General features: G+C 41.6%; 2 protein-coding genes across 2 annotated transcripts; both read right to left on the bottom strand.

The window, feature by feature from the left end:
* Positions 1–234: 234 nt before the first annotated feature.
* Positions 235–11078, bottom strand: LOC306751452 (guanine nucleotide-binding protein G(q) subunit alpha-like). Its single transcript, XM_079235020.1, has 8 exons — positions 10976–11078; positions 10504–10660; positions 8163–8347; positions 5028–5182; positions 4591–4719; positions 3627–3756; positions 2576–2729; positions 235–1683 (listed from the first exon to the last, which is right to left on the bottom strand). Exons 2-8 carry the CDS (start codon positions 10637–10639, stop codon positions 1493–1495), a joined length of 1080 nt encoding a protein of 359 aa, XP_079091146.1. The 5' UTR covers positions 10640–10660; positions 10976–11078; the 3' UTR covers positions 235–1492.
* Positions 11079–11555: 477 nt separating this feature from the next.
* On the bottom strand, positions 11556–24558 carry hnrpkl (heterogeneous nuclear ribonucleoprotein K, like). The gene is made up of 16 exons (XM_079234749.1): positions 24489–24558; positions 23296–23402; positions 22514–22611; positions 22342–22398; positions 21577–21620; positions 20253–20325; positions 18925–19038; positions 18606–18734; positions 17981–18291; positions 17384–17437; positions 17071–17110; positions 15139–15154; positions 14236–14268; positions 14051–14118; positions 13759–13928; positions 11556–12794 (listed from the first exon to the last, which is right to left on the bottom strand). The coding sequence occupies exons 2-16, from the start codon at positions 23366–23368 to the stop codon at positions 12764–12766; spliced, it is 1311 nt and encodes a 436-aa protein (XP_079090875.1). The 5' UTR covers positions 23369–23402; positions 24489–24558; the 3' UTR covers positions 11556–12763.
* Positions 24559–25510: the final 952 nt, after the last annotated feature.

Raw genomic sequence — 25510 nt, 5'->3', positions numbered from 1 at the left:
AAAAACAACAGTTCTTTGCCACACTACGTATCCCTGTGCACAACACTAAAACTAAGACCCCGAACAGAAGTGATGCTGCAGCCTCCGGCCAGATGGCCGTATTGCAGAGGAGGCTTTCAGGACCAACACTGCATCAGATGAGTCGACGGAGCGGCCAACAAGACAAACACTTGAACGCTAAACCAACTGGAGCTGGTTTGTAAACAAAGACAAAGGATGGAAAACTGAGCAGCAAATGTATGTTTATTTATCCAATCACATTAAGGACACTAAGACTGCATTAACACATCGCAGTGACAGTGAAATCTAACCATAAATTAAACCGTTTAAATTAGACTGTAATTATTTCTGACGAGAAGAAAAGGGTTGTGTAAACATTCGTGCCGTGGATGTGCTCTCATTATCTTTTTAGTCATGCATTTGAGACCCTTGAACAGTGTAAGAAAAAAAATGAAAAGATCAAGACAGAACTAGTTTAATGCCTCAGAGGCTATTTAGCATAACTAAATAACTAAAGTTCTCTCTAAAGTTCTCTCCCCGACTGACCTTGATGCGAGCAAAGCACTGTACCGTGTGATATTTACAATATGCGTTAAATAATGGCGAAAGCTCTACAGACATTATAGCAAATGGTTTAAGCAAGAACACTACTCAACTAGTCCCTGAACTGCATGCACTTTTGATTCTACAGCTTTGACAAAATACAGACTTGTATGTGTTCAAATACATGGAGTATATATTAATGCTGTGCTCACAAAAAGTGGTTTAGGACTGCATAATGCCATCACAGACAAATGCATAAGTGTACAAAGTATTGTGAAACTAAAAATGATGCTGTGGAAATGATAATACCAAATGAAATGTAATAAACACACAAACAGAATTTCTGCACAAATAGCTATGTAATCAAGTTAATGTGATTTTAGTGTTGATTATTACTCGTTTTCCATTAAGCCAAGACACAACAAACAGTTTTTGACATTAAAAAAAGTTTTCAAAAAAAAGAAAAAAGGTTTGACAACTTGGGTTAGTGATGCGAGTGCTGCATTGCAGATATTCTACATTCACTTCCACAGATTCCCTGAAGGAGATACCTAGTACATTACAAGCCCTTGGAGGCTTTTGAGGCCACTGAAATACTTTTTTCCCTCTTAATTCATCCATGTGCATTTATACTGTTACTGCTCAAAAAATAGTTAAGAGCTCAATACATTTCAGAGTGCATGCTGTAATAGACTCCTCACTTAGGCAGCACTTTAATTGTCAGGACACGCTTCATTATAGCTGGAGACATCCATTTTCAAAGAGCCTCACAGGGAAATTTGAAACATATCAGTAGTACAGTCATTTGGCGACAAGCTCTGCAGCTTCTCCATTTCCTGTTGTGGATTATAGTGTTCAGCAGCAGTGTGAGGCAAACTGAATCACCGCAGAGCTCTCCGGACTACCAGCTGCACAAAGCCGATTGAATTACAGCAGCAACACCGCCGTCTTAAACCAAGTTGTAGACCTCCAGGTTGATTTGCAAGATGTGGTCCTTCACCGCTCTGAAGACAAATCGAATGTTGTCTGTGTCTGTGGCACAGGTGAAGTGGGAGTAAATGATTTTTTTCACGTTTGGATTGAGACTGACAAACATATCCAGGATGAAGTCTTTTCCCGCTTTGACGTCCTGCTGGGGACCTGGTGGAAACAGTACATGAAAGTCACTGTCGTATTTTCAGTTTTTATTGGCTCAAGAAGAAAATACAGGCCAGTGCTGTTATATAAAATGGTTGCAGAACCTCGCCCAATGGAAAGTTGAATTTCAAAGCAATTAGACACACCCTTGATCAATATAATACATGATGCTATAGCTGCACTATATTATGATGGCTAATGCTCACCAGCTAACAGCAGATGTGAGCTGACTTTATAGATATGCGTATATTGCTCTACAACAGACAATAAAGAGTCGGCTAATTTTTGTTGATGAGGAACAATGTTCTCTTCATTTTGAATTACTGGTATGTTTTAAAGGTCTCGCGTGTCTTGAAGCATCTATTGGTGAGGTCGCAGATTGCAACCAACTGAAACTTCTGTGTGCAAAGTGTGTCGGTGGACTAGGGAAACGTGAATGGCCCTTTCTAGAAGCAATGTTTGGTTTGTCCGTTCTGGGCTACTGTAGAAACTACTGTGTGTGGAAAACCCGCTCCGTAGTTATAAACGGCTCCTCCTACGGTAAACACAATGAGGTGAATATACACTAATATATGAATATGCTTAATAATATAATATGCTTAATAATATAATATTCAATTTCTGCTAATAGATGCCCCCTAAAGTCTGTACCTTTAAGGTTGTGATGTTGCTCAAGGACTACAGGGCAAGATTTTGCACACACAAACACCTTGTTTTTTGCTGAATGCGGCTCAGAGCCAATCACAGGCAGAGTAGGAGGCAGGTCTCACACACACACACACACGACAGATTTGTGCATTTTATTGCTTCTAAATTCAACTTGTCATCTGTACAAGGAAGACTGTCTTATTTCTTCTTTTAGGACACATTCCTGGAGAAAACCTTTTCCTCTTACCATCATACTCAGGGAAGTAGTCGACCAAATGTGACTGCATGATTTTCTCCTCCAGTAAGTCTATCTTGTTGAGGAACAACATGACCGAGGATGACTCGAACCACTTGTAGTTTATGATTGTACGAAACAAGGCCATGCTTTCCTCCATGCGATTCTTTGAAAAAAAAAAAAACATGACACAAACATCTCAGCATGAGCAGAAATCGGGGAACAGTAGAATAGTTTAATATTAGACAGCAGTGTGATTGTCTGTGCGAGCGAATTCTATTGGCTGTTATCGCATATAGTGAACAAGCCTCTCTTTGCTGAACAGAGCGACTAAAGAGCTCCCCCTGCAGATGAACTATACGCACTGCCACCAAGGACGGTCAAGAAGTTCCTCATTGTAGGGAGAGAGGGGGGTAGAGAGAGAGAGAAGAGGCAGAGAGAGAGAGAGAGAGAAAGAGGGAGGGAGATAGATAAATAAGGAAGGAGGGAGGGAGGGAGAGAGAGAGGAAGGGAAGGAGGGAGGGAGAGAGACAGCGAGAGAGAGACAGAGAGAGTGAAAGAGAGAGGGGAGGGAGAGAAGGAGGGAGCAAGGGATAGATAAATAAAGGAGGGAGAGAGAGAGGGAGAGAGAGAGGGGGAAAAGATAGAGGGAGATAGAGACAGCAAGAGAGAGACAGACAGAGAGAGAGTGAAAGAGAGAGGGAGGGAGGGGGAGAGGGGCTTGGAGAGAGAGAGAGACACACACAGATAGACAGAGACAGACAGAGAGAGTGAAAGAGAGAGAGAAAGAGAGAGGGGGAGGGGGTTGGAGAGAGAGAGAGACAGACACAGATAGACAGAGAGAGAGAAAACAGACTAGTGCTGGACTGTAGAAATCTAGGTCATCATCTTCACCTCACAGGTTCGGCCTTAAACAAAAGAAACAATGTCCCTTTTGTGTCCCTCTCAGTGATTTTCTTGATTATCCCAAAGTGAGCCCCTTACTTTCCCATGTGCAGACTAACAAAATACATAGGAAGAGATCATCTTGTAGTTGTGACAGATTATTTCGTAGTTATCTCACCTCATTGACGGACTCAACAAGGACCTGATCATACTCGCTGAGCGCCACCAGGAACATGATGGAAGTGACTTCCTCAAAACAGTGGATCCACTTCCTCCTCTCTGACCGCTGGCCACCCACATCCACCATCCTGCAGACACAGGTTCCACCGTCATTAAAGACAGATCTTTTTTTCTCCGAAACCATCAGTGTACAAGGTTTCAACAGTTAACTGTGCAACTTTGTTTCACTTGCATCCGAGCGTTAGTGTCGTTGCTTTTATGGCCTTGAGGTTACATTTGGAAATAGAGACTTTCATCTCCCATTGCTGGTTTTGAAAGGAGACATTTCAATGTTTTAACAATTTAAAGATGCTAAAATCAAAATGTCAGAGCAATAGTATGGCAACAAATGACCATTTACGATGAAAAGATGAGAGTGGAGTAATGTCTAACTGAGCAGAGATGTTGTTGTTAGCGAATGTGAGATTTCTATGCCGTGCCCAACTGGCTAGCTAATCGGCATCTGTGTAAAACCGTTAGCTCCGTCAGCACTGCAGCAGCTGTTTGCACTCTTTGAGCCGTTAGCTGTTAGCGGCTGAGCGCTGTGTGAAGGCGATCCCTCAATAATAAATATGCTCGGACTTTGGAATTTAGCACCAATAAATGAATACAGAAACAAAACCAACTTCCAGAACCAGCCTGATTTCACATAGCTAATGAAACCTGAGACCGTACAAGTGAGCAAAACAAAACCATGAACCTCTGACAATGAATTATTAAAAGGAAGTCCAGCTGTGCTCAAACAAGACTATTAAAGAATAACAAGACGTAATGGCTTCCTTGTGTATCTGCTTCCATAACAATGCTCTTTAGTCTTGTCAGAGGACACAGGAAGAAACAAAACAGTCCTGCAGGCAGCTCTGTGAGGCTCCGTGAGGACTCGACCGACAACAGAAGGTATAACAACAACATAGAACGCTCACCTGAAGACCACGTCCTCAAGGTCAAAGGGGTACTCTATGATACCTGTTGTGGGCACCCTGACCCTCAGGACATCCTGCTGGGTCGGCAGATAAGTAGTATCAGCAATACGGTCCAAGTCATTCAGATAGCTATGAACACAGGAGGACACCACAGAGTTTAAGGTAATGAAAGTTGGATAGAGTGACTGAGAAAAGGGACAGGACAGAGGAGACATTTATTGTAAAAAATATTCACTTCATGGATTGTTTCTGTTGCAAAGACTTCACTATGAGTCAGAATTAAAACGTGTCTTTCCTTTTTTTTTACGACCTTTTGTCAACCACCTTAAATGAACTAACCACTGAGGTTTCTGAGTCCAATAAACAGACAACTAGCAGATGAAACAATGGAAACTATTTGGTGTTCTGGGAAGTTATTAGCTCCTGTTTACACTCACTATTTGGCCGAGTCTGAGAGCTGGTATTCCCTCTTGCGATGGTAACATTCCTGAATGCCTGGGTCACTCCAAAGGCACTTGATGGCATCCACGTAAGGGTTTGTTAATGTTGTGACCCTCTCCACATCAACCCCACGGACAATAATGGCGTTTTCCTGCACAGCGATACAAAGACACACTGGAATTGGTAACCTGACACCCCAAGGAAAAAATATACAGTGGGATTTATGATGTGAACGTGGGGTCATGTTTATGTACTTGTGAATTGTTGTTGAAGCGCTATGAAAGATGCAGTTCAGCAGAAATGCCGTGAGAGAGAGGGGAGCATGATGTTGTCGCTGGTTTATCTAACAAACCAGATGTGGTGTTTTATTGGTCGTGGGGAGGAAAGAAGACTTTCATCTACACATCTTTACACGCAGTGCCACATCTTTTTCATTGCTTCAAACATCCTGTTTCTTAATTAAAAATCTGTTTTGTATGACTACTCTGAAGACTGAAGGTCTGATCAGAGACATACATAATACCTAATTTAGCAACTCTGTGACTAGAAACTAGAAAAACTCAACGGTAAATGTGGCATTTTGATATTTCTGAGCCTTGCCAACAGTGAAGATAATGTGTCTACATGTGATCAACGGCAGAGGGTACCTGTAATAAGAGATGCTGCTTTCCCATCATAGTTCATTTAATTTCTACAGTTTTGGACTATTGAATGGTCAAAACAAGGAATCACCTTGGAATCTAGGAAATTGTGATGAGTAGTTTTTTTTTCTTTATATTTCATAGACCAAGTGATTATTTCAGAAAATAACTGGCACATTGCTCAATCATAAAAGTCAACTTTCACTACATACTTCAAACTCCGATAATAGAATATCCATGGAAGAAATTGTACGATTAGGACCCAACTTCTCTCGTCCCCAGCATGAACCACTCACTGGCGGCTCCATTCATTTAAACTGCCTTTGCTATAATCCACAACCACAATAATGTACTGCACACAACTGTGTATTTCAGCATAACAGTAATATATGCATTCATAGACACAAAGAGCTCAACATCGTACAAAGGCTACATTGTGTTCTTCTCCTCTCTATTTTACCCTTGCTGCCCATGTTTATTTATGATTAATAACAAATGTTTCCCTGACTGCAAATCACTCGTGGACCCGCAGTGCAATCGTTCAGCCAGAAAACACTTCTGCACAAGCTGCTTGCAGTACTTTTATGGTCGTTTATGGGTGAACAATTACTCTGTTGACTCTTCGTATCTATTCTCTGGGACTTTTGGACGAGTAACTCTGGGAGGAGTAACCTTGCATCGATAAACAGCGTGTTTGTGCAAGGTGCTTTAAGACACACTGTAATCGTCATGTTGTTGTTGGGCAGCTGCGTTTGTTATTGCGATGGTGAGATTGTGACTCTGTCACAGGACAAAGCTCTATGAGCTGCCATACTGTGGTAAATCCCCGAGTTATGAAATCTATCTTTACCCACTGTTAATGGGTTTCCCCAGTTTATTACACCAATGTTAACGCCAATAAAATCAACACAATCTGGAGAGCCGTTAGCGGTCATATCTCCATATAATATGTAAGAAGTAAAAGATAATGCCCCTGTTTTTCTGTTTTTTGGCTGGAAACAGAGATGGAAAGTGTGTTCAGAACAACCAGTGAAGTATTTTTAGTGAATATTTGTATTTATTTTTTACATTTCTGGGGGAAGCCATACCCTCAAATGCCTTTCCATTTCCGTGCATCTTTTAAAATTGATTTCATGGCTCCTGCTTCAGCACTTTCATGCTCCAACTCTTCTCTTTGGAGAAATGATGGGCCACATTTAAAAGGGATCCTTAGAAGCTGATATGCCAGACTTTATTTCTTTTTTATGTATCTCTCCATATTCTGACCCAAGATACATTTTTAAAGATCTTGGCAATTTACTTCTAGTAGGGCTGGGCGATAATGCAATACAATATTGCCATTAACAAGCTGAACTCTTTACTGGCAACCTTCCAGATACAAGCTTCTCGAACCTTTGAGCTCCACTACCCAGAATACAATAGTGCATGCAGCTCAAGACAGAGTTATTAGCATAATAATGATGGAGAATAATGTGTAATACTTCACTTGGAACCCAAATGTTGGTTTAAATGGGGTGCATCGTCCAGGCCTACTTCCAACAAATATTCAACGCATCCGATTAACGGTTTGCTAAGCCACGCCCCCTTAGTTAATGTTGCTAAGCCTGTCAAGCTTTCAATTCTCATAGAGCACATACCGCAAATGATCAAAAAGCGGTTCAGGCCTTTAATTGCCTCAACTGCAGAGGGTACCAGGCCTCTGAAGCCGGCAGTTATTAGAGAAGGATCTGCTCCATTTAGCATCCCGTTAAATATTTGTTACTGTATTATGCTGTCAACACAATCTCAACACTTCCTGTGTCTGTTTCAAATTAAAAGCCCTCTGTTGTTTCAGTGGACAGTTTAATTAGTGAACGGTCACTTCTACTTGACCTCTCTGACCTACAGGCATAATGCACTTCAGTACTGCATGTTCAGTGACAAACATTATCATCCTGTGAGCTTGCACAGAAGAACATCACCCTCACTCAGTGTCAGAGGAAAAGGACAAAAAGTGTAACCCACATGCTGACTCAGACTTGGCTAATGCTGCCAAAAGTCCACAGCGGCCACATGACTCCTCTCCCTCGTACAACCGTCACAGTACACAGAAAGTGGACTCCTCGTATCCTTACCTGGAACTTAACTGATTTAGCATATTTGGGTGCTCCAGCTAAATACTGAGTCACTTCCTTGTTTTTGGCTCACGAGTCCCTAACTTGTCCCTAACTTGTCTTTACATGCCTGCAGTGTGACATCACGTGCACTCTCCAAAAGACACCCTCCTATGTAAGTAGTCGAAACTCTCTGGCGGCTGGATTGCCAAACTAAACACTGTTGCAATTTACCAGAAGCACTTCACCTTAATACACAGCTCAGGCTCCGTCAGCGTCTGAGACTGTAAACAATGCACACTCGTCTTTTGGACAGTGGGTGGTAAAACCTCTCTCTCAATCTCAATGTCTGTGTGAAGAAGCGAGGAAAGGACAAAGAAACAACGGTGTGGTCTACCTTGTTGAGGTCATACTTGTAGGGGATCTTTAACGTGTTCATGGCTTGGATCATGGCCTGCATGGCCGTGAAGATGTTCTGGTAGACCAGCCTCGTGAAGCCTCTCTTGTCCTCGTCAGAGTATCCACGGCCATGGATGATCCTCATCTGCTTGATGAAAGTGCTCTTCCCGCTTTCACCAGTTCCTATACGCCAACAGATGCATAACACATCGTTTTATACATGTTTTAAATGATCTATCAATGTGTCAGTCCATCTCTCAACACTTTGGTTTATGACAAAATACCTGCAAAACTAAATATATTCCATCAACCTCTGCAGTACTTTATGCTTAGTCTGAGTATAAACAGCAAACTGGGACAGTAAACATTGTAAACATGATACCTGGTAGGAACCAGCATTTTAGCATCGTCACTGTGAGCATGATAGCATGCTGATGGTAGCATTGAGCTCAAAGCACCACTGAGCCAAAGTGCAGCCTCACAGAGCCTCGAGCATGGCTGCAGACTCTGGAGGTCTATGGCAGAGAAATAATCTATATATAATACCACCAGAATGTGATGTGTGTTAAGTACTCTCACATCTTTCTTTAATGCGGTCTTGGACTTACTGTAAATGCATAACCATAGTCTGTGTTTTATGTTATTCTTGGGCCCTGTGGGTCTTTATATTTATTCCTTGCGTCAAGTTTTTTATGAACAGTAATTTGTCATCTCAACCGTGTCTGCCTGTAAAGTAAAAAAAAAAAGATGAACCTGAAGACATTGCAGCATTTCCCCCTGTAGCTGATGAAGTGAAATTAAACCATTTATTGGCAACAGTTACAGAGGGAAATGATTAGCATGTCATTTTGTCATTATAATACCAATTTTCAGAGATAGTAAGTATGTGAAATATGTGTACGGATTTACACTTGATATGATTAGTTTTGATTCATTTAAGCCTAATATGCTACACAGTTTAAAATGTAACACTGCGTATGTGGTAATTGTTTGTAAAGCACTGAAGCTACTGACTGACTTTTGAACCTAAATGACTGGTTACACATTCAGTACGAGTCAATCATTTTAGAACACACCATAACTATAACCAACGTGACCATCTTCACCTTAAAATTACTCGCAGCATTGCTGATGCACCTTCAACAAGCAACACAAATAAAATGTGGCCTCCCGACATGATCCGCTAACACACATTTATTTACCCGTTGGGACCGATATGCGTCGACTCCATAGTTAGTTAAAATCATGGTGGAAGCTACTTTTATACTTCTAGGACATTTGCTTTGCAGATAAACATTATGTACTTTTACTCCTCTAAAATGGTACAGATACAACTTTTAAACACTCAACCTCAACCAGCAAGTAAAATTCAACTTGCACCTTAATGCATAAGTAATAATAATCCAATGATAGATTCAATAAATCTCACAGGGAACATTTTTCTGCATTAGTACCTTTACTTTGAATTGCTTTAAGTACAGCTGATAATACATTGTGGTGTGACGCATGAAAGTAAAGGATCTCAATCTTTCTGACTGGTTATAATGATGATAATATTTTTCGATATTCCACTGTGGTGTTGCTGTAGTTTTCTGTGATGGGAGTACCACGATCAGACACAGCTGCATCATTAACACCTTAACAGTTCATATCCAACCACTAACGCATAATTATGCACTCAAGTACTTACAAAGCCAATTACGTGTATTTATACATTTTAGTGAGGAGCTTTAATTAATTTGTATCATACATTGTGGTGTAAGAAGTATTGCTACTTAAGTGTAACAAATACTCAATTAAAAGTAAAAGTCCTGCATTCAAAAGCTAGTAAAAGTACATAAGTATCACAAGTATAACTACTCATCAAGCAAAATAGCCCGATTCAGATTGTTGTATTTAAAATACATACAATATGTTGTTGTTGTGCAACTTTATACACTGTTGGAAAGTGGTGGAGAGTAATACTTTATTCGGGTATGTCCATTTTATGCTACTTCTACTCCACTAGGAAAACTATTAGTACTCCACCACGTTCATTTAACTGCTTCTGATTTGACATACGATACATTAATGGTCATCTTATAAAATAATGCACTGGTATAAATCAATCTACAGTACGTCACTTGACCAGCAACAACATCATGCCAGTGCATTAATGATGTAACACTCTGAAAGTACAAGTAGGTAGGCCAACTAAGTACATTTCAACTATATTTCGTCGAATTGTGAATGCAGTATGTATTTATTTACACCAATATACTGCTGCTAACTAAGTAGAGAATATCTTTAAACCCCCACGATACAAGTGTTAAAGAGCGGTTGCATCGTTCGCCCCTCACCGAGCAAGAGGAGCTTATATTCCCGTCGGGAGTCCTTCTTGTCCCGGCGGAGCTGCCTCTCGATCTCATCGTTGATCCGGCGAGCCTCTTTGGCCTCTGGGCTGAGGCAGCAAGCGCCCACGGAGCTCAGAGTCATTCCTCCTGGGTAACACTCCACCTTCCGAGGCCACACAGACACACACACACACACACACACACACACACAGACACACACACACACACACAGACAGACAGACACACAGACACACAGACACAGACCGTTGGTTATACAAGAAATAAACAGCACGAGTGCCCTAAAAGCTAAAAGTCAATACATTTCCATGAACACCCCCACCCCGACCCCCTCCGCTCCACCACCCCACTGCGTACTCAAAACATAGTGCAGGAAAACAAGGTTTACCAAAAGTGTTTCTTTTTTTGTGTCTTTCTTTTAGGAAGTCAAAACGTTGCTCTCGAGGCTGTTCCGTCTTACCTTGTTCCTCTCCTGTGAAGAGGAAATTAAGTTTGTGCAACAACTTAAGAAGCCTGAAGCAGCGCGTCCCTCTCTCCGGGCGTGGTGGGCTGAATATGGCGGAGTTTCACTTCACAGTTCACGGCGCTACACAACGACACAAACACCGGCAGCAGCAGCGGCGGCAGCGGCAGCGGCAGCAGTGCCTCTCCAGGACAAAAGAAAAGGATGCTCGCGCTCGCGCCAGGTTGACCGTGTGCAGCTTTAGGTGAAGCTCGGCGTCATCTTCCGCTGCGTCCACTTTTGTTTGTCCCGTCCTCTATCATGGATTTTTTTTTTAAAACAACAGTGGACCATGTGACAGAGGGCTGTTCTCTGATGGGAAATCGTGTGGGCTTTCTCCATGACCATTACATTATGGAACAAATTTCCGGTGTTAACTAGTAAACTACGGATGCATGTGACAGTCAGCGCTACAGGCAGACACACTATTCACAGGAAACCAATTACAGACCCACATTGTGGGCCCACAAACGCGATTAGACAGACGTCTCTTCTCCTCTGTAGACATAAATAATAAAACACACAGACTTGGTGAACTGTGACAGACTTTATTTACTAAACACCTGCAAGTAGGCTACTACAGATATGAGACAGAAAGCACCACTCATGGACTTACAAAACTGTAGGCTCCTCACATCAAACTGCATCTTTAGAGAGGCGTTCATACACACAAAAATATAATTTAAAAATGCTTTTGCAAAATTATAAACACTGATGCAAGAATAAATGGATCAAACTGATCAGGTATTAGGTTGCACTACAGCAAGTCATGAGTGGCAGAAAACGTCAAAAGTCAAATGATAGAAAGAGAAACCCTGTCTTAAGACGCCATCTCTTTCCAAGAAAGTAGAAAGTATTCTGGGCCTATGTAACCAAACCACTTCTGAAATAACTGTTTCTATGTAAATATATACACACACACACACACACACTTTATACAGTTCCTTGACTTTCTATGAAAAACACAAAATCTTACAATGTATTTTTCTCTATATCACCCTGGCACATTTATCCCAACTTAAAGCAAAAGTATTACATTTTGGGACACATTTGGCTTATTCAATTTCTGGCCAACTTTTAGCAGTCAGTTAGCTTCGTGCAAAGACTGGAAACAGATACAGTTTCCTTCAAAGTCCACCTACAATCTCAGCCACACACATAAACACAAATCGTATCAATCTTCTCACCAACTCTGCCAGAAAGCAAATAAACCCAAATGACTCCTTTGAAGCCAACCTCAACACAAAAAGCACTTTGAGTGGAAAAAGAAATTAGATGTCTGAAAATAAAACAGTATTTGACCGTTCCGAGCCCATGCATCTTCATTTAGACTAGTGTGCCTAAATGTTGGGAGTGGGAGGGGACAAACTAAAAATCATAAAATGTTCTTTACAAAAAGATTACATTCTGCATGCTGTACTGAAATCAGGGAGATAAGGGCCCGTGGCGGCTCACAACACCAAAAGTATTCACACAGAAGATTTTTACTCCAATGACGGCACAAGAATCTCCTTCAAAAGAATTACACCAGAACAGAAACATGTTTGCTGTTTGACAGCTTAAGTTTTCTCAAAACCCCTCAATGTATTAGTTTACAAAATTGCGTTTTATAGATAGATGGCGTAGTGTGCAAATAGTGAGGAGAGGAGGCTAAGCAGAGAAATGTCTCCTCTGCATAGGAGGAGGAAACAGTATGGCAGCATGGCTTCACTCTTCCTCTTCTTCTTCTTCTACTCATCCCTCTTCCTAGAAGAAGCGCCCAGAGTACTGCCTCACACTGAAATAGGAGACAGATGAAGGTAAGGGCATTTCACGATAACATAAAGAATATTTATTTGAACCGGAACGGGACATGGGTCAGGAGCTGTTAATGCTGCAAACTGGAAGACATTTTTCATGTGGAGCACAATTGTAAGGTGTAAAAAATATGCCACGGTCAAGGCCGGAAATAAATTATGACTCGCAGACAGAATGACTGCTGAGACCAGCTTAGCCATTTAGTGATACGGGGGGGGGTCTGTGAACTGAAAAGCTCTTCAAGATGAAATACTGGAGGAAGGGGAAGAGGGGGGGAGGCTCAACACCATTATGTTCTGGCTTAATGTGCAAATTTAAACGTTTATCTGAGGCGGTAAAACATCGATTTCAGTAAAATGTCAGATTGGCACATAAGTGTAATAAAATAAGGGCAACAGCTAATGATCATTTCAATCATCGATTAATCTGTCAATTACTTCCTCCATTGATTCGTCTATAAATAATGCCCCATATCATTTCCTGAAAAGCAGCAGATTCTCACATTTCATAAGCTAAAACTATAAGATGTTTGATATTCTTTCATTCAATTAATCGATTAGTACACTGACACACTTCCCTAAATGAACACCTCTCTGATCAGTTATTACTAATATTGGTCAACATATGGTCCAGTCGTAATAGTATATGCCGTACACGGTGTATTAGTACAATTAACAAACCAGCAAGTGTGGACAACAACCTTTAAAATCAAATGTTATATGTGTTTTATTAACAAAGTCGGTGAGTTTTTACTTGCTTTGCAAGACAAATTTACTCACAAGGGGCAAATACAATTAAGTCAGAGTTAAACTATTTAAGGCAGCAGGTAAAAACAAACAAAAATGGTTTACTTCCAACCAGCGGTGGAGGAGCATAGAGGCCATCAGAGGAGACCACAGCACTCTCATGACATGAGCTGTTTGGGGGAGTCACAGAGCACATGCCTGTTCTGCAGCAGGTACTGGGCGTTCTGGATCTGGTCCTGTGTTCCTGTGATGGTGATGATGCGGTCCTCAGAGCCCTCTAGTGGTTCATCAATCTTGATGGATGCCCCAGACTCATGGCGGATCTGCTTGATCCTCTGGCCGCCCTTACCGATGATGGAGCCGGCCAGCTGGAGAACAACCGCACGGACCAATTGAAAACGGAGTGAAAAGTGTTTTTCTGTCAGTCCGTACTGCCGAGAGTCATGTTTTTTTAATTTTATTTTTTAAAGTGACTAGATGTCTTACTTACATCTTTTGGGATGGTGACTTGTGTTGTGATGACTGGGCCTCCGATATCGCTGTATGAGCCTCTACCACCTAGAATCAGAGGTGAGAAAGAAGGTGAATTAGTCTTTAACTAAAAACATGCAACAAGAGGAAACGATCCCTTTAGGTTAGGAAACCGAGGGACAAGAATAATACATCCCCACTCACCAGACTGAAAGTGATCCCAGGAAGAATTGTTGTCTTTGAAAGCATTGGAAAGGCAACAAGAAAGTGAAAAATGAAAATACACCACAGGGACAGAGACGGTGTGATAGTAAACAAGAAATACAGCAAATGGCCATGACAAATAAGTTCTCCCTCTTTTTGTTACGGGAAAATGATGTTTATTCACTGACGTAATTCCTAGGGTGTGGTGACATGTCATAACCTGTACCAGCAGTAACATGAGCCACTAGGCAACCAGAACGGTTTTAATCTGAGCATTACAGTCTCTTCCCAAAGGAACTTTTCTTATATAAAATGGTTTTAAACAAATGTCAGTTCAACCCAATCATCCAAAACATGTACATCTGTAAAATAAGCCTAGCATTCAACGACATGTCTGCTATAATCATCCATTATGTAACACGTAAGTCTGCCATAAACTCAACTCATGACGCCTGCAATGTTCTGTTTTTGTTGACACGGTCGTAGAGGTGTTAATTTACTTATATGCAGGGACATTTCTGATATGCTGCTCACCGAATGAATGTAAGGGGAGAATAATATACGATTTATTCTAAAGTGTTCCAGTGCAACAGCAACTTTAACTATGACCTGATTAATAAACACGTAGTTGAATTTTCACAAACTGACCGTGTCAACAAAACCGTTACCTTATGAGCTTTGTAAAGATAGTTAAGGCAGGTTGTTGTATTGGACTGCATTAGATTGTACACGTAATAAAGTGGTCACAGAGTCTATGATCCAACTGTGGACTTGAAAACCAAAAGATAAAGCCGACTGTATGTGGTTGCCTCTACATAACATGTCTTAAATCAATGGTGGCTGAAACTATAATGATACATCCAAAGTTTGAAATTCATCAAAATAATAAATATCAACACTCACCATATCCACCTCCACTCTGCATTTCAGGATTGATTTAGAAGAAAAAAGTAAACATAAAACAATTTTAATGATGCAATAATGAAGAATACTATCAGAATCTAAATGTTCTCCACAATAATGAATCACACACCGTAAACATTCTACATTGCATTAGGCAGTATATTGGCCGGTACTGGGTAGGATCACGGGTAAGGATCTGAGTCTGTGTGGATTTCACAGCATTAAGGAGTACCTGCTTCAGATATCCCAATATACTTTGTCTGAAAAGTACATTATTGATTCACAATCGGAGGCCTGCAGGCCAAAAACAAGTTGAAGCAACTTTTAGACCACCCTGAGACGATGAGTGGTTTTGGTATTATTAATTTAAAAAAAAAAAAAAAAAAAAAAAACATTAAAACAAGATCATGGCAAAGGAAGGTTAAACCTGTTCAACAATAATCTAATGATGATAATGTGGCATTGGCCTGGACACACCTTTTAAGCTCTCAGCATAATTTGTATTTTAATTGGGGAAAAAAAAAAAAAAAAAGACACATGGAGACTCCCACAGGGATTAAAACAAACTGTTATTAATGCAAGGCCTCAGCAGTTAGACCTGCAGTTCACGTCCAACTACGAACCGTTGGCAAATACAAGGTTGACACCAACTGCAGCAGTTAGGAACTGCAGTGATAAACGTGTTGCTGTGCCACCTACAGGCAAGGACAGGAAACGCTTCTGCAATTTTGACACTCGCTATTTTTTCTTCTTCTTTTTCTTCCTTTACGAGCTTTACTAGGCTGGTGGTGTTGTAATGTTGTGGGAAGTATTTTCTTGGACCAATTTGTCCCCAATTAAGAATTGTTTAAAAGTCACAGCCTGCCTGAGTATTGTATTAGAAAGGTGTAATTAATAAAGTGGCCACTAAGTGTATTTCTGCTGAATATGAGAAGCCAATAGAGTTCACACAGCTCTCACGTCTTCTGGTTAATTTGGAAGATTTTTGTATTCTATAATACAACGGCATTGAGTGAAAGCAGATGGCATAAGAAAATACAAATAAAACATGTACAATGCAAAGATAACGGAACTACTTTATAATGTGTGACTACCTTAAAGTAGTCAAATGTGGCAAAGTATTAAAGTATTACAACTTATTTAGTACATTTTTTGAGCAAAAGGATCGAGATACTAATCAGGAAAATTACTATTTTTCGACAGGGATCATGATGGTGAACCATGATAACTTAAAGAATGAGTTGCTAATATACAGGACTAGACTAGTTTGCCTTAACCCCATGAAGCCATTGTTTGGGGATTACAGTGTTTAAGTTATTTGAGCATGTAAACACTGAACCACATGCTATATTAATTATTTATTATCAAAGGATATCTTCTTATATTTAGTCTTTTTTCCTCTCTGACTGTTGAAATTAATTAGCATTTTGATCAGAAAAAAGTCTTTGAAAGTTAAGGGAAAAAAACAAACATGTGCTATAAATTATATTCTTGATCCAGCGCATTACGTTTGTGCTTAAATCTCGAGAATGAATTGACGTCTATCGGTGTTTCTTTAATCAAACGTATTCTTTGCCTAATCATTTGCTTGCAGCGGAGACCTGAAGGAAGCCTGTCCAGGAATCGCTTTGGTTTCAGCTCCAGTTCATTTGCTAGCCCGCTGGATCTCTGGACTACGTACTCGACTGCTCCGTGGTAACCACGGAGACAACTGTTGCCAGGCAACAACAGGCCTATATCAGTGTGCGTACACACACACACACACACAGTGAAAAAGCTGCACAGTGTCAATGCCTCTGTGCTTGTACTACAATCAGAAAAAGGAATTCCAAATCACATTATCTGAAACATAATTCACAAACGCACAACAAGGACGCTACAAACATGCCGCCGAGCGTTACGGCACCGCCTGTAAACACAGACGGCACTCACCATGCTGTCGTAGCGGTCTCCTCCTCGGCCTCTTCTGTCACTACGGACAAAAAAAAAAAAAAAGGTATGCATTGGTATAGTTTCTTCTCTGCAGGACACTTAACACGAGAGCATCTAGCAGGTCTGAGCTGTTAGATTGGTATTTAGAAAGCCGTGAGTGTGAAAGGACATGCAGACTCTGCAGAAGACCTGTGATCAGACTCTGAATCAGGGCCTGGTGAGTCGACATTCTGCGACCGTGCAACTTACACCGATATCTGTCGATCTGCTTTTGAGAGAAATGTTATTGTTGACAATCCTGCTCTGTATTCACCTTTGTCTGTCGTCCATGCCGCCATGATAGCTGCCATGTGAGAACCTGTCTCCCCTGCAAACAATGACGGACAAGAAGAACAAAGAAAACTGTGTTGGAAAGATAACATAAATGTCCGACTGTATCGAAACCATTGAGTATGTAAGGGTGCTTTTACACCTGTAGTTTGGTTCATTTGGTCCCGACCAAGGAAAACTAATTGTTGCCTTTTAGTTCTGATCTGGTTCATGTTCACACAGATTAATTGTACAAACCAAAAGCTCTGAGAATTAAGCATTATGGACAGTTTTGGCCGCTGTCACCCTGCATCGCTGCATGGATCCACGAAGAGAAATCAAACTCGGGTGACTGAAAGCAAATCATGTGAATTTTGAGAATATTTCTTTTATCCCGTGTCACAAAGACCTCACGAATAAATAACTGATTATGATCGATTGTCGTGACAAAAGCGTTTTGGACCTAATATTACGAGGGGATGGTTACCGTGTGGTCACTAAAAACCAAACCCCTCGGGGGAAAACGCCCAAGAGTTAATTTTAACGAACCAAACAGGTTAAAGGTGTGAAAACATCCACAGTTAGCGGGGCTCGTCCTCACCCTCCTCTTGGCGGCGGTGGCGGGGGCAGAGGCAGGTTACGCGCTCGGCTTCCCCCTCGTCCACCTCTGCTCAGCGGCGGCGGGGGGGGACCGCGGCGGGGGCTTATGTCGTCATAGTCCCTCCTGGAGGGAGGCAGGGGTCGGTTTCCGCGAACAGGGGGCATGCGCTCGAAGCCCCCACGCACACGAATGGGGAAGCTACTGATGGGTTGTCTGCCTCGCTCCTCAAATAACATGGCGAAACCGCCGTAGTCGTACGTCTCATCGTAGAAATTAGGGTCGTACGGCTGGGCACGACCTTTGATTGGCGCCTGAAAAATTAAGCCAAAGGAAATGACAGAGAAGAGAACGTTAAAGACTGCTCAATAACTGAAGTTAGCCGTAAAACAAACAATTTGGTGACTTCTCACAAACTAATTATATATATATATATATATATATATATATATATATATATATATATATATATATATATATATATATATATATATATATATATATATATATATCTCTTTCTCAAGGTAAAATGATGGACTTTAACTATCCTGACGTCTGCTTGACATGCAACACATGACTATATAAAGTATGTTGAGGCTCTAAGCGGATCTCAGAGATTTGAACTCGCCTCTGACACCAGCTCCAGGATCACTTTTATACATTCAACGACGCGTTCTGGCCTTCCTCCCACCAAGACGACTCGGTCAGTGGAGTGTGGACAGCACTCCTGGAACAGCTTGATCGTGGTCTGGGTGTTCTAGTGCATGGAAACATGAAAATGTCAGGCTTGTATCCAGAAAATCCAACTCACGTTAGATAAATAGCAATATAATACTCTTTCATATATGTTTGCCACTGCAACTCTCATGGGAAAACAATTATGATTTTCACAACTGTTGGTGCAGAGCATCATGGCGAGGCTTCTGCTGATCGTGACTCTGTCCTACCTCTCTCAGCTCCTTTATCTTGGCACCTTTTACCCCGATGATGCCCCCTGCCAAGCTCTGATGGATCAGCAGGCGAAGCTCTGAGTCAAAATCAATCCCACTGTAATGCTGGTACTACAGAAACACAAAGCAAGATCAGCGGTGTCAGTAGGGCCTGAAACTCTTCCCAATGCTGATTCACAAAGCATTTCTGCAATTAGATACTCTAATTGCTGCATATACTGTGCATATCCACCTACGTTATGTATGTAAAGCTGTTACATTCGTCACTCACTATTTATTACAGTATATTTGCACTTTTGTATTGTTAACAATTTACAGAAACAGTTGTACCTTCTTGTGCACATACATAAATACATACATACAATTAAACTGATTCTGATAATTGTTGTTCTGAAACACAATAGCAATCTTTTGTTTTATTTTTTTTAAATAATGCAATTTAAAACTGAACCGATAAACAACACATGCAGTTTTTAAAATGTAAACAAACATGTTAAAACACAGCGGCAGATTTATAGATAATCTAAAAAGTAATTTTGGGATTCACAGATAGAATTTTTTTTTAGCATTAGCGCCACACTTCTGCCTGATGCAAAACTGCTATAATCGATGTAGTCGTGTTTTAAAAGACCTGGTTAGAAACAACATTTAAGATTATAGTTAAACTCCCAATATGAAAAAGTATTCAAATAAACCAACACAGGGTAATTTACAAAGACGGATAATAATTGGCACTCAAATAGCTGTTGCAGTCTCAAATTATCATATGACAACTCAATAAATCATGACAGCATTTGCCAAACACAGAAAAATGATGCTGGTTTAGATGCAGAGATTGAGCTCATTGAAGAAACCAAGAAACGACTGAGTAGTAAGAAAATCACCAAAAGCTTCACCAAACATGGTAGTTATGGCAGAGACGCCATTTTGGAAAATATATTCAAGGCAAACGAACATGCATAATATGTCATGATGCACACAAAATCTGGAGCAATAAAGACATGTTATCTTTCACTTTGATGATTGGACACATCTTAAGCTATGTGTGCCACCTTCTAAATAATGTTGCCTTGTCAGATTGAAATAGCGCAAACAAAAACAAAGCACGGGTGTGATTTCTGCTCATGCGTCCTCGTGCTTTACAGGAAAAAATGACGGTTCATACAGAACACCATTTCAACCTGAACTTCAAATTCTGCCTCATGCTACTTTTTTCTATTCTATTCATTTTGAAAGGCAATGTCATCAATCATCCTGGTCTGCCCTCTGCTCATGCACACGTAATTAACAAGGGAATTAACCAGGGAATTAACACGGTGGCTTACCTCCTCTAGAGTTGGTATGATTTTCAGCAGAATGTCTCCAATAGTATCGATGCTGGCGTTCACGCTCAGAATCCTGTCAGGAACCATTTTGTCCGAAAGGAAGCAAGGCGTTACAAGGGGGGCAAAATATTGAAAACAAAGCAAACCCAGATTTTTAAAGACATAAAGCAGTCACGCAAACAGTAACGGACAAACTGACCAAAGTTTCAAACTACAAAAAAGACAAAGTAAGACTGCTGCATACTGCACACAATACATAACCTTTTCCCTTACCCTAGACTGATCAAATAGTCAGCGGACATGCACTCAATCTAATATTATTTTCAAAGTAAGAAAAGCCTTGAGAGGATGGGCAGCTTCAGAACGGCGGAAATTAAAGTGAGACTGGCCACACAGAATTGGGGGAGGGGATGTGAAAGAGAGACAGATCTTCTATGACCATCCCACCACCAGCAAGTTGGGGAAAGGGAACGTAACAAACTCAAACATAAGCTTGCCATGACAATTGCGCCACCAGCACACCTTTTCATTGTGACCAGCGGTTGTGGAGGGGTAGAGGGGGGGAGGAGGGGGCTCAGGGCTGAGGTGAGGGGGAGACGAGGTGGGCAATAGAGAGGAGCAACAGAGCAGAGGGGTTGAGGTGGGGAGGGAAATGCGAGTTGTTACCAACTACTTTGTGGTACAGGACAGGAGCAAGGGTGGAGGGGTTATGAAAGGTTTGGCAGGCAGATCTGATCCGATGTGGCCTGAGAGAAATTTAACAGAAGGGATGCAGCACAATGAAATAAAGACACAACATTAATGAGTGACAGAGCGGGGGGGGCGGAGCCTCCAGACAAAAGCCAAGACTCTCTCAGAAGTCATGAACAGTGAAGCTGACAACAGTAGGGGAGGAAAGTGGAGGCTGGAGATAAGGGGGCCAGGTAGGCCACAGAAAACAGAGAGAAAAAGAGTTCTGCTTTCCACAAGTTCCATGGTGAAATTAAACATCACAGCAAGGGAAAACAACATCCAACAGCTGCGTCGCTAACCATTAAATACCAACTACTTGGTTGGTTTGTCAGTGATTCACTGCGTGGACAATAAACTGTAATAACAAAAAGTCCAACTAAATGGAGATGCTGAAAATGGACATAAATAATCAAAAAAGGGAACAATACACGTGTCTTACAAGTGGAGCAGGGAGGAGGGGTGTTTGGGGGAGGGAAGGGGGTGTATACTGTCATGTATATAGAAATGTCAAAATGAAACAGAAGGCAGGTTATCAAAGACATGTGTTTCACTGTTCTAATCAGGCAGTGAGGCAATAACTGGTGGGACATACCGCTCTGGGCCACTGCTGTCTGGGACTGATACACTGGCATTGAACTGCATGGGCCGAGGTGGTGGTGGTAGTGGTGGTGGTGGTGGTTGTGGTGGTGGTTGTGGTGGAGGAGGTTGGCATTGGGCGGGGGCATTCAATCACAAGATGTCAAGTTAGATGCCCATTTAAGGAGGGGCGCGGTTTATGGGCGGGGCCAACCGGGAGTGTCAGGTGGGCGGGCGGGCGTTCAGGGGCGGGCGGAGGTTGGGCCAACGTCAAGGTGGGCAACGCAGGAGGGGCATGTCGATCCAGTACATGGGCAACGGAGGAAGGTGGCCAAAAATAAAAACAAAAAAGTAAAAGGAGAAGGGAAGAGGGGGAGAAGGAATACATTTTTAATTGAATACAGGCTATACTTTGTCCCAAAAGTGAAATGAGAGACTTGAAACTGTGGTGAGTGAAGAAGAACAGGAAGTGACCTGGACAAAGATAAAGAGTATAAAAAACAGTCCGGAGATTCCCGTGCCTGAGACTTTATCCACTCCGGCTGTCAGGCACCTGTTGTCACTTCAAGGTCAAAACATAGCTTCAACACTGTGAGGGGAACTGGACTCGAGTTGGAAGTCACAAGAGGACCAGATCTGTCTAACGAGGCCTTTCTTCTCTGTCCACATGAGCCAACTTTGGGTCCATCGTTATAGAAAACTAATCCTTTTAATTTTATCAGCCAATTCAATTTGCGCCTCAGCTGCCGAACCGTTACCCGCATTTCACCCATTTACTCACGTCTGTGCGCAAGGCTTTTATGTTCTTGCCTCCCTTTCCGATAACAGCACCAGCATTCTGTGAAGGAAATGGAGGTTTTCCTTAGATATAACAACAACAATAATCACTCTGATCAATAGGAAAAGAACTGCAGTGTGACTAAACATCTAACACTGTGTGAATGGGTCCTTACTTTGCTCTGGAGCAGCACACGCAGCTCCACCATCTCATCTGCGTTGCGAGAACGTTTGAAGGCATGTTCTTCGTCCATATCCTCAGCCGGGCGTTTACCTGAAAGGGAAGATAATCCAGGCAAGATCTGAGCCAAGTAGTCATTCTGGATGAGTTATCCATCAGTAAGAGATGCAATAACTTTAACGCAAATCCGTAGAACTGACAATTCCAACTTTGTCACCCGAGTGTGGCAGAACAAAAGACGGTTCTATTTGATTCTTCAAACCTATCCAGGATTCAGGACTATGCCGCCGTAATATTAAAAAGAAAAATGCCAGAGGGAACCAACTAACCATTAATAGCCACGTACACTTAACAGAAGTGACACAACTATAAATACATGGTGAGTGCTGGGTCTGCATGTTCCACCCGGAGAATGGGTTTCATTCAACAGCCAACTGCATCCTGGAATAAGTCCAGCACCACCATGTACCCTTCCTGGATTAAAAGACGGACAGATCTGCTCAGGGCCCACTGAACAGCAGTATCTTGGAGAGGAGAGTCCCTCAACCATCTGACATGTCCACATGGTATATAGCGTCAGCCAGAAATGTTCTGTTTTTTACTTTTGTTCCCTCCCTTGAGTTATATAATTAACAGATACAGCTCCACACTGTATTTCAAGCTGGGTGTAACACTTCACAGGCTCAAGTCATTTTCTACTTAATGCATTTGTTCATTCACGCAGTTTACAGTTGGGCCACAAATGGCGGATCAGAATGAAGATGTGCACGGTCTTACCATTAGCGTCAGTGTTGCCGAATGCGATATCTTCGTCCTGGTGTTCGAGTTTCACGTCCATCGTCTTGCACATGCAGTGGAATGCAAACAGGCTCCTCTCCCTGGATCTGCAGGAAGAATGCAATCAGCCCGGCAAAACATGTGATACAAGCAAAAATGCATCCATTAAGTCAAACATTATGATTACAGCTGCTATTATTAGTTAATCTGCCAATCCTTTTCTGATGTAATATATTCACGACATGGCCTATAAATCATCACAAGTGTCTTTGAATGTCCAATCATATGTCTAAACGCCAGACATATTCAGTCTATGATCACAATGTTTGGCAATGTCCAGGCTGAAAAAATGAATCCATCATCAAAGTAGTTACAGATTATTTGTCTGTAGCGTTAATTCTAATAACAAGTGGGGCTAATGAAGACAAATAATTTGAAAATCACGAGTCAAGTTTGCATGCAGCTTGCATACATGTTGTCTAACACTCAGGGCTGTTAAACACAATCTAAGACTGAACACTTTAAATATAGTCTCAAACTAGCCTGCATGAGCTCTCCTCCACCTCCACTCCCCGCCCACTGCTTCTAGACAAACACTGCTAAAGCAGGTTGGACTCCTGCGAGCATCCCTCCCAGGCCTTGCTCCATTACAGGGAGACACTGGTCAACGCCTACATAGCTAAAGAATTAGCAGCACCCTTTTTTTTAACTACCATGATGTTTTTTTTCCAAGAGCATTGACAGCTAAACCCGTGAAAACACATCAATACGTGCATTACTGCGAAACACATTAGCCGCTTGTGGAGGAAGCTAGTCAAGGAAACGGTGCATCAAAAGGAAACCACGTAATTTCGTACACCCCAAAAGGGAAAACGTGTTTGTCACCTGTTCTGCCAGTTTGCAAATGCAAACAGAAGTTAGCTAGCTAGCTGGTTCGCTAAGCTGTCATTACTTTGCTACGAGCAGCTCTGCTAAGCTAGCTAGTTGTTTTTCGTGTGTTTTTTTTGCGAGGCGTGTCTATCAGCTTCGGAGCAAAGTGCACGTTTCGACTGTACAATTATTCACTCGCGAGGCATATAATGGAGCAACGCCAGTTACGTTATCATTGTCTATGTCAGCGGTGGAATCAAACTATGTGAAGCACAGTTGTGAAAACACGGCGCTGACACCGTATAACGGGGTGAAAAACAAACCTGCAGCAAAGCCACGTTCACTGCGGTCCTCCGCGGTCTCCTCGCTCAGAAACGTTTGCACGTTTTCAGCATGAGAAAAGGAGACTACTGTGGACGAGCTCGATTCGTCGACACTCACCCGGTGTTCGTTACTTACTCTTGTCAAGTCAGCGCGGGCGGGCGGGGTTAAGACGCACTACATTCACAAAGGGGAATTGATGTACCCGTGTGGTTACCCAGAACAATTTATCAAACTCTCCGATATATTTAGGGAATTATTGTTCCAAGTTAAGGCTCGCAGGCAGCGCCTTCTCTCAGCCCCGCCCCCTCGGCAGGCACCACCATCTACCACTGCGTGATCGTTAGGGTTTCGGTTCCCTGAATTTAGACTGTAAGGTTAGTATACCTCTATCTGTAGGGCTCCATTGAATTTCTTAACTGGGTCCACGTTTAAAATACATATTATGAAATGAATATGATATATATATATATATATATATATATATATATATATATATATATATTAAATCTAATCCGATTTTGAGTATAGCACAAAATCCATTTAAATGGAAAAAGTGATACAATGAAGTCCTAAATTAGATTCTTGACTTTGCTTCACTGTCATGCTTTAGGTGATTCAAATCTCAAAGTACTTCTATACATGTTGGTTAGTCCTACAATGTGTATTTATTTATCAAGGACAGTGCACAATAGTCAGTTTTTAGTTTAAACCTCACTGTAAACATGGCCTAATATCAGTACAGTGCTATTATTTGTAAAAGTGAAAAGTATGGGCCAGTAATGGCAATTGATACCCATTGTATTTGTCGGGTGGGTACAAAAAACACTCAGTTGAAACACAAACAATCAGTTGATTCATTAATTATTCGATTCATCTATACAAATGACACTGATTTTGATCATCGTTTCAGTAATTGCTAACGCAAAACGGGGATTTGCTGCTTTGGGCGTTCCACTATTTAACCCCATGATGCATAAACCACTGCTGCACATATTTGTCAAAGGACAGCAGGCTTAGCACT

Source organism: Taurulus bubalis, assembly GCF_910589615.1.
Source record: "Taurulus bubalis genome assembly, chromosome: 19".
NCBI lineage: Eukaryota > Metazoa > Chordata > Actinopteri > Perciformes > Cottidae > Taurulus > Taurulus bubalis.
The sequence above is the reverse complement of the archived record's forward strand: the minus strand, read 5'-3'. Positions and strand labels throughout refer to the sequence as shown.

Coding starts and splice junctions, on each gene's coding strand:
- LOC306751452 (XM_079235020.1), bottom strand. CDS start 10,639: ATGACTCTGAGCTCCGTGGGCGCTTGCTGCCTCAGCCCAGAGGCCAAA. Junction 8,348..10,503: donor ATATAAGCTCCTCTTGCTCG/GTGAGGGGCGAA, acceptor GTTGGCGTATAG/GAACTGGTGAAAGCGGGAAG. Junction 5,183..8,162: donor ACAAGTATGACCTCAACAAG/GTAGACCACACC, acceptor ATCGCTGTGCAG/GAAAACGCCATTATTGTCCG.
- hnrpkl (XM_079234749.1), bottom strand. CDS start 23,368: ATGTGCAAGACGATGGACGTGAAACTCGAACACCAGGACGAAGATATC. Junction 22,399..22,513: donor GTGTGCTGCTCCAGAGCAAA/GTAAGGACCCAT, acceptor TTTCCTTCACAG/AATGCTGGTGCTGTTATCGG. Junction 14,119..14,235: donor CTGGGATCACTTTCAGTCTG/GTGAGTGGGGAT, acceptor CTCTGATTCTAG/GTGGTAGAGGCTCATACAGC.